The following is a 9110-nucleotide window of genomic DNA, read 5'->3' as shown; positions in this document are numbered from 1 at the left end:
GGGGGGTTGCGAGTGGGAGGGAGGGTGGCTGGGGTATGGGGATCTGTTTGTATGGTGGTGTGGGTGCATGTGTATGGTGGGAGGTATGTGTGGGACTCGCCCTATGAACACCCCCCCCCTCCCCCCCCAGGGTACTGGCGCAGCCTCATGCTCCTGGTCCGGCAATGCAGCCAGGAGCAGGAAGGCAAGCAAATGGCTGGGGGCAGTGTTGGGCTGCAGTGTCCTGCTGCCAGCTCCCCTTGGGTCCTACTGCTCCTGGCTCCTGTCATCTTTGACAGGCAGTCAGGAGCAAATAAATATTAAGTTTACTAAATTTTTTAGGGGCCCCGTGGGCCAGATAGAATGGCCTGGTGGGCTGGATCTGGCCCACAGGCCATATTTTGCCTGCCCCTGTTATAACTCCAAAGAATGAGTATTTATGTCCTTTCCAGAATTCATAGGTCATACAGGTTGTTCACTAGTCTTAATTCATTTAACTGCGGCTGCTGACACTACACACAGGAAGGCCTTTTTTAAATCTGACCAAACATCTGGTTTCAATGGCATCATAGAGTTTCACAAGATGATTGTGCCTTCTATTTAAAACAACAACAACAAGTTTCCCTCAGTTTAAAATTTTACACCTTTCAGCATCATGTCCCACTCTCAGGCCCAACTCTAAAGAGCTGCAATTACCATAGAAAAGAGGGTGAAAGGCAGGAGAGAAAGTACGAACTTTCCAAGCAGTGCTCTCCTTAACAATAAACCAAAGCATCCCTCCCTCTCAGACACAACACTTACTGGACTTGATTTGTGCTTTCAGGGTAGAGAGTGTGGCTCAGAGTACTGGTCTTCCCAAGGGGTATGAATCCAATTGGAATCTTACTGAAGGCAGCCTGGAAACATGAGAAGAGTAAATTAACATTTGCATCAGCTGAATTAAGCTTCCTGTGTGGAGAACACAGCTGTGCCTGGTATCAACCCGTTGGCATTAAGCAATCAGGCACTTCCTGAAATGAGGCAGTAATACACAATGACTCAGAACATGGCATCCGAGTCTCTGAACCCACCAGTGCCAACTGGTTACAGAGGAGCTCTCTCTAATCATCAGGGGTGTTTTTACATACAGGTTGGCAGATATGTGCTAACTAATGTATGGATTCTGTCAGCATTCTGCTTTCTTCCCCTATCCTGAAGCACTAAATCTCTTTTAACTTCATAGAAGCTCCCTTGATAGAGAAACCTTGCATTGCAAAGAGATTTTCTCACTTAAGCAAAAAAGGATATTAACGGATTCCTCTGCCAGCCAGCACATGAAGTGGCTTTGATTTTGGAGGTTGTCACCTGTGTTGGTACCTGTATCACCCTGCTGTACAGGCCTCATTGCTGGAGTGAGTGAGTGCAACACACACCATCCTAAACTGTGCTCCCTCAAGTGTGTCAGCAAATCAACGTAAACTATTGTATACTACAAGGCACCATCTCCCTGATAGGTACAGCTACCTGCGGCACTGTGTCAACTGCAGATCCACATTAGCTCAATGATAACCCTTTGCTATCACTTTGAACCACTTTCCCTTCATTTGTAAGATCCTGCACCCCCCACAAAGCCCCTCCTGCTCATTCTCCCCAGAGTAGGCTTATAGCTTACTCCTGCTCTGCCTTCTCCATCTATTAAAAAGGACATCTTTTCAGCAGCCTTAATAAGCTCGCCTATAAAACAGGGTTGGTAAGATGCCTCCCACATACAAAGGGACAGAAGAGGCAGTCCTGCAGGAACCATCACATATAGATCAACCCCTTGGACAGAACTGCTTGGTGCAGGAAAATTCTGGGGCCCTAAAAACCACAGAATGACTGGCTAGGACTGCTATGCAGCACTGCAAAATAATGCTGGGCCCAGGGATATTCTGCATTACAAATCAGTACAGCTGCATCACAAGGCACTAACTTCCAAAGTGCTGCTAAATGCAAAATGTGAGGAAAGACCCAAATAGTGTTATTTTGTAATGATAATATCTTTAAATAAGGGTCTTAGGGATCATCTGTAACTCTAACAATATTGCAGTAAACATGAACCTCTGTGAAGGTTTTTAAGTTGACAATTAAAAAGTAGTGATTCAGTTGCACTGTTCAACTCCAATTTTTGTCTTGTCACATTCAGATGGAGTCAGTGCATAAACAGATACAATTTTAGTTGCCAAGAATGTCATCAGATTCTTGTCTCGATGATTTTATTGACTTTTCGCTGGGTTTTGCCAGGAGATTTTGACAGCAATCTTCCCCCACTTTATTAATTAGCACTGTCCTATCCATTACAAAATATACCACTCCCAACGCAAATATTCTAGCACGGAGTGCTTCACACTGCCTTCTGCAACATTTACCCAAGCAGAAATTCACTGCTCAAATACTGATATAAAATGATCATAAAGGGGTAGAAGCATGGGCCACACTAAATTCCATTTTAAAGCCATACAAACATAGGAAATAGTATGTTGTTTTGGTCCAGCTCTGCTGTCAAACAAACATGCAAGCAAAAAAGCTATGCAAAGCTGGTCCATGGTCCTTTGAAAGTTTTGTGGTTGGCTTCTCAATATTCCCTGCCCTGCAATCGGACACTTCCCCACTGTCTTGACTGGGAGCCATTCCACTCATTGAGAAAAGGAATGAAGAGCAGTAAGCAAGACAGCAAGACTCTTGCATAGCCAGCTCATCATCACCCAGCAAGTCATCCTTGGATTATGGAGCTATAATACCTGCAGCAGCCAGCTGACACCCAGAGACTCCTCTGAGCCCCCAAGATGTTTTCTTCAAAAACATATTAAAAAAACGAAATACAAAAACACTCCCCATACCTCATCTGCTCTGCGAAGGAGCCCAGTTATGACCTGAAAAATAATGGAAACATTTAACTACAGGATTTTTTTGTGCAATTACAGTGATAGCCTACGAAGCACATGCTTTTGCTCTTCAGAACAGACGCACACTTAGGATACATTTACTGTTTTATGGAATGGACTGTTGCTGCTTGCAGAGAAAAGGTGCACTTTTTGCACAAGCCATGGAGAATATGGCAGAGTTCTAGAGGTACAATCATTGAAACTGATGGCAGCATAGATATTCACAAGCATCTGAGTCTGCATATCTTCAAATATGTGACGATGGCCCTGAATATGCACTCCTTTCAAAGATCCATCAAACTGAAGGCCAGTAGGAACTGTTAGATTATCTAGCTTGACTTTGCATCCAATACAGGGCACAGAATTTCATCCTATTCATCCTGTATAATCCCAATAATTTCATGTTTAACGAAAGTGTAACTTTTAAAAATGCTGCCTATCTTGATTTGAAAATCACGCAGGGGGCACCATGTGCAGAGGGGCATGGGGAGGGAGAACTGAGGCCCCCATAGTGAGGGAGGGAGGGAGGAAATGGGGCAGGGCTGGGGCTGCTGCCCAGCCGGGGCAGCACATCAGGCTTGGGGCTGGATACGGGGCTACAGGGCCTGGGTAGGGAGTGGGATGGGGCCACAGCAACTAGTCCGGAGGGCAGCTGGTGGACGGCTGGCTCCCTGCCACTGTGTATGCTCCTGGGAGAGGGCACACGCCTCCAAGATTTGTGCACAGTGTAGGCTGCCCGCTGCAGGATTGGGCTGTCCTTCCCCTGGGGCCCCCATGCCCCAGGAAGTGGGACCCAGCATGGCAGGTCAGACTGGGGTGCAGAAGCTCAGTGCTGCCACTGCTAGGAGCCCCATGCTGCCATGGCAAAGTGCTCCCTGCCCATCAAGTAGCTGCTGTGAGGGGCAGGGGGCTGCAAACCCAGGTCTCTGGCGCCATAGCCCTGGCAGCTGTGGGCCCCCCTCCATCAGGCAAAGGGGTGGGGGGGCTGTGATTGGGGAGTGAGGGATGCCAGCATGGCCTAGGGGACTGTGGGTAGGGAGTGAGGGGTCATGGCATAAGCAGAGCACTGGCATATCAAGGCTTCTCAGCACCACAAAACAGAATATGTTGGGGTGGGGGGAACAGCCGCAGCTAGACCCACATCGTGGTGAGTGCAGGGGGCAGCGAGAGCCCTGATTTTCCATGATAAAAAACCCAAAATCAAAACACTAAAATTTATAGCTATTTAGAATTTTATTATAGTGATTGAGGCACTGGTAGGCTTCCAAACTCCTTTAAAATTGTAAATATATCAATAGACCGTTTTGTTTAACTGATACCTATACACACCTACATATATTAGTGGCGTTTCATTTTAATCACAGAAAAACATGGATTGTGGCATTTTTAAATCAGAGAATTTGCGATTTTTAAACAGAGAAAGCCAGGATCCCTGCTAATAACTTAAATCTGGTCAAAAGGAGACTGGACAAATTCATGGAGGTTAGGTCCATCAGTGGGTATTAAATATGATCATGCTGAGATTGCACTTTTGACTAAGACAATCTAGGCCTCTGACTGTTCGACACTGTAAGGGGAGAGGTGCAGGGAATGCATTATTCTGGATATGCCCTGCTTAAATATTGTTCCCCTTAGCAGCCACACTGCTGGTGAGAAAGAGGATACTGGGCTGGATGGACTATGGTCTGACCCAGTACAGCATCTCTTATGTTCTAAGAGAAGGAAGAACAAAGAAAAACATCTGTTAGGTTGCTGGAGAGGTTGCAATGTAGTTATAGTGACAGGTTACTTTTTGTTGTTTGTAACATGGAATCATAGAGGTACACAACTGCAAATAGTTTGAGAACTGGTACTTGGGAATACTCAAACTCTATAAAAGGAAACCACCCAAAACAGAATCACCCACACATACCAGCATTTTTGGACTGAGAATAGCCTGAAGAAATTTTCCCCCTATACACTGTAGCAATTTACAGTGGGGGGTTTGAATAAGTCTCCAATCAGAACCAAAGCAATGCTGCCATTATGTCACCCATCCTCCAGCATCCTACCCCTAACATAGCGCTGTGGCTCTTAAACCCAAAGAGAGCTGCTACAAGAGTACCTCCTGGACAGTTCCATCCCCTCCTGCAATAATAATCAAGTCTGTGTTCTCCATCAGTTCCAGCAGCTTCTTTGCTTGTCCTTCATAATCTGTCTGAGATAGAAAGAGAAACCAAGCATCAGAAACTCAGCTTATCATGCCTAGGATTGCAGGCATGTCTACAGAAAAGTGACATTTGCTCCATAAGCTCTCTAAAGATGTAACACCATACACCTAGAAAATTATATGCACAGAAATCACTTCCCTGGCTTGTGAAACAAGTCCACTGTTTAACAGTATGTAACATCACCATACAAAAGGCAGAGGCTTTGTAAACCTCCGTAGCTAGTTTCAGAGTAGTGCAAATCCATAAGGAGCATTAAGGTCAAGTACATTTTATCTAAACTGAAAAGTACTTGAATACTAAGGAATCACTGGATCTTTAGTCAAAGACTGTGGTCTTGTCTCCTCCAAGACGGAGAATCTCTAACACTAGCATCTCCCACACACTATGTTGTTTATCTGGTTCACTGCTGTCATCTGGCTTAATACTAAGTGGGTAAAGTGCATTTACTGGACCAGCAACACTATTTCCTGTAGCACATAAGCTATTTGCAATGGTCTCTCATCCAACTACTGACCCAGCCGCATTTTGCTTAATTCCTGAAATGTACAGTTGAAAAAAAATTGCAGCTTGACAAAAGCCTAGTAAAATAAATAAAATTTTCTCCTGGGCTGACACTGTGTCTTTTTAACAGAATAGAGACAGGCACTAACAAAACCAGAGGTTTATGAAAGAAACACTAACACAATCTTATCACTAAGGCTACAAGATGGAAAGATACACCTGTCAGAGTACAATCATTTTCTAAAAGAGCAGCATTTATTGCCAGAATATAATGCATATGAACCTAGCTGAATTTTCCCAATCCCAAGGAGCTTTCAGAAACAGCAAGATCCCTACGTGTTTATTTTCCTTTTCTTTTACTTAGTGTTTTAGCATTCCCAAAACGTTCCACTACTTGGGGATCCATTGAAGTATGCACGGTTATTTTAATCAATATATACTGTTCTACTGCAATACAAACTTCTTGAATTTTATACATTCAGGCAGAGCAGACAACCCCAATGACTGTGTGCCTAAACTACCAGATGACTCTGAGATTTAGATTCTCCTCTCAAATGTTAATTACAGGGGGGTTGCCTTACACAAGAACATAAATCCATCCCATCACCCCCACTGAAAAGTAAAGTAAAAGTAATTCAAGACGTTTGTAAACTGAATAGAAATTTAAATATATATATATTAAACACTAGGCTAAGGTTTCACCACTTATACTCTGATTCCCCCAATAATCCCCAGCAACAGTCCAACAACAAATGCCTCCCTTCAGATGCCTACACCAGAGATATACCAATGGTGAAGACACAGCAAATCTAAACAGATTATTCCTTACCTTAACTATTGTTATATCCAAGCCAGATAAGTGTAAAATTGGAGCGGCATTCTTTTCAAAGAGGTTCCTAGCTTTGCTAAGGGAAGTAAAGGAGGAAATTATTTAGTTGTGCGGGGGCTTAAATATTCAAAAAACAAGAAGGAATGCCTGATCTACACAACAAGCCAGTCTGTTTCTTAGACTGAATCTTTAAGTATTGAATCTTTTTGATACAGTCTTAATAAATACAGAAGCATGTTCCAAAATAATAATTAAAAAAAAAAAATCAAAAACAGCAAGACTTCTAGAAAATAATACATTATTTATTACAAAATTAGCAAGCCATGGAGCAGCAGGCCTTAAAACCATGAAGAAATTCTGTTAAATTTTAAGAAAATAGTTTTAAACAGTTACTAGTTTCATACATTATTTAGTAAGTTTATGAAACAAAAACTATACCTGACCTTGTTTTAGTAAAGCTCTCATGCATTTTATGCCTGTTAATGCATAATAAAATAACTGTGCCATTAATTATAAATTGTGTACAATAAGCAGAACCCAGGGAACACAAAATCGAGACTATAAATTTATGGATACTGTACATTTTTCAAAGATGAGTGGTTTGTTGCAATTCCACCTTGTTACCACAGAACAAAAATGCAAGTCTAAGTGCTTCCAGGTCAGGTAACTTAACTCTTTTAATTGTTCACTGAAACCCGCCAGAGACGTGAATGACAGACAGTCCAGCCAAACTAAAGGGTCCCTAGCATGCATCCCTAGCACTAGTCAATACTATGCTGACCATTCCCCCGAAACATTCCCAAACAACTGCTGACCGTCTCCAGAAGTCTAGCTCTGTGCCCAGTTTTACAAGGCTCATGCCCATGGTACTGGGCATATCCCTCCTCAGGGTTAACTCTCACGTGACAGGAGCACTGGCTATCTACTACTGCTTCTGTATTTACTGAGGAGGAAACCAAGACCTGCTTCAAGAAACAAATGCTGAGGAACCAAAGAAAGGATATAAGAAAACCAAGAATGGAGGAGGCTTAAATGATTTAGGATTAATTCACTGAATGTGAACTTTTCATTTTCTTTAAATTACCATTTCTGATCCAATGTTTCAGGTACATGAGCACATACAAGTTGGATAACCTCAGACTGGTGTGAAATGAAGGAAAAAAAAAAAAAAAATCAAGCCCAAAAGTTTTGCTAGACCTTAAAGCAAAGGGCAACATATAGGGTATCTGAGATATGAAGAATGGAGGGGGAGGAAGTCTTTACCCTTTGCAAGCTGCTGGGTTCAGAAAAACTGTTGCTTTCTTCACTTCCATGTTGGAAGGAATCGACTCATTGCCAAACACCTACATAAGAGAAAAGAGGATCAGGAATCAGTTTCTCTTCTCAATCAGTTTTTAGGTACAGTATTAAATAGTGCATCCAAACAAACAGCATTATACTCCTACCCTACCCTACAAACAAATGGCTTCCCATTAGCAGAGCTTTGTCCTTAACAACAGTTTGTTTCAAAGTCACCCACAATTTCACAGACTGAAATCCTCTATCCCATTTCTTCGACACCACTACCATTCTCTTTGAATTCCAACCTTATTTTTTCAGCCAAGGAAAACATCTTGGGAGCTGTTCTTGAGTCTAAAATTACTTTTTTCTTCCCTCCCACATAATTCTTGTATGTTTGTCTACCACTTCCATCATAACACTGCCAGAACCCACTGGGGCACTGTTTTGGCACCCCTAATGAAATCCTTTATCTACAAGGTTATTGGTATTCTCTCTTTGTTGTTCTCCTTGAACTTTAATATGAAGGGGAAAGAAAGCTGTAACCAGACTACTCACTTTTACCAGTAAGCAGAACCCCATTAGATTTCTCTCCACCTCTAAATACAATAAAAAATAACCTCTTGATATTAAAAAGTTTATTCCCATCCTGGCCATTTTATCATCCCTCTCCCACAATTCACCACTACAGCAGTGGGCAAGGGAGGGCTGTGTTTTTACTTGTCATTCTTCATCTTTTAGATCTCCCTACTAGTTAACCCGAAACCAACACTTGCTACTTTTGGGCACCTATACACATGATGGACCTCTGCATGGGACCTAATCAGCACATGTCAGAACAAACTCGATCAAGTGAGTCTGCTGGAGCATGCTAACTAGCGGACTCCAGCAGCCTTCACATCACGTGTATTCAGTGTCCCCATTTCAAAATGGTGGCAGGGACACTTTAATTAAAGCTCGTTGAACAAATTTAGTTAAAGCGCCCCCACTGCCATTTTGAAGCATGGCACGCTGAACACACATGATGCTGTGGGTGCTTTAATTAGAGTGGCTCTCTGAGAGCCCTTTATTATGCTGTTGGAGCATCTCACAACAATGATGAGGGAGCAAGACCCACTGTGCTAGCTGCTTACATTCAAAGAACGAAAAGGAGACTCTCCCTGCCTCTGTTCCTTTCTAATTTACAAGGAAGTATCTTTAAAGCATTCTGATGCCACACAACACATTATGCATGCAGAACACTCCATATTTCAGTGATCAGTAGCTATTCAAAGCTGTAATTAACTCCAATTACCAACTTTATCAAGGGAACCTGAGTTAAGGGAAAAATATATACGATTAAAGGCAGGGCATTAAATTCAATTTTCTTTTTAAAGAAACAGGAAAAGAAGAGAAAGGAAAAGAGTGCAT

At 42.6% G+C, this 9110-nt stretch overlaps 1 protein-coding gene across 2 annotated transcripts in view; it reads right to left on the bottom strand.

The window, feature by feature from the left end:
- AGK (acylglycerol kinase) overlaps positions 1–9110 on the bottom strand; it is a 56989-nt gene that overhangs the window by 21890 nt on the left and 25989 nt on the right. For both annotated transcript variants that reach the window (XM_019515426.1, XM_019515427.1), the window contains 5 exons: positions 7686–7765; positions 6423–6498; positions 4987–5079; positions 2838–2870; positions 781–875 (listed from right to left, as the gene is read on the bottom strand). In XM_019515426.1, the coding sequence (XP_019370971.1) occupies positions 781–875; positions 2838–2870; positions 4987–5079; positions 6423–6498; positions 7686–7765 (377 nt within the window). The remainder of the gene's footprint in view (positions 1–780; positions 876–2837; positions 2871–4986; positions 5080–6422; positions 6499–7685; positions 7766–9110) is intronic.

Source organism: Gavialis gangeticus, unplaced genomic scaffold (assembly GCF_001723915.1).
Source record: "Gavialis gangeticus isolate Ggan-Ray unplaced genomic scaffold, GavGan_comp1, whole genome shotgun sequence".
Lineage (NCBI taxonomy): Eukaryota > Metazoa > Chordata > Crocodylia > Gavialidae > Gavialis > Gavialis gangeticus.
The sequence above is the reverse complement of the archived record's forward strand: the minus strand, read 5'-3'. Positions and strand labels throughout refer to the sequence as shown.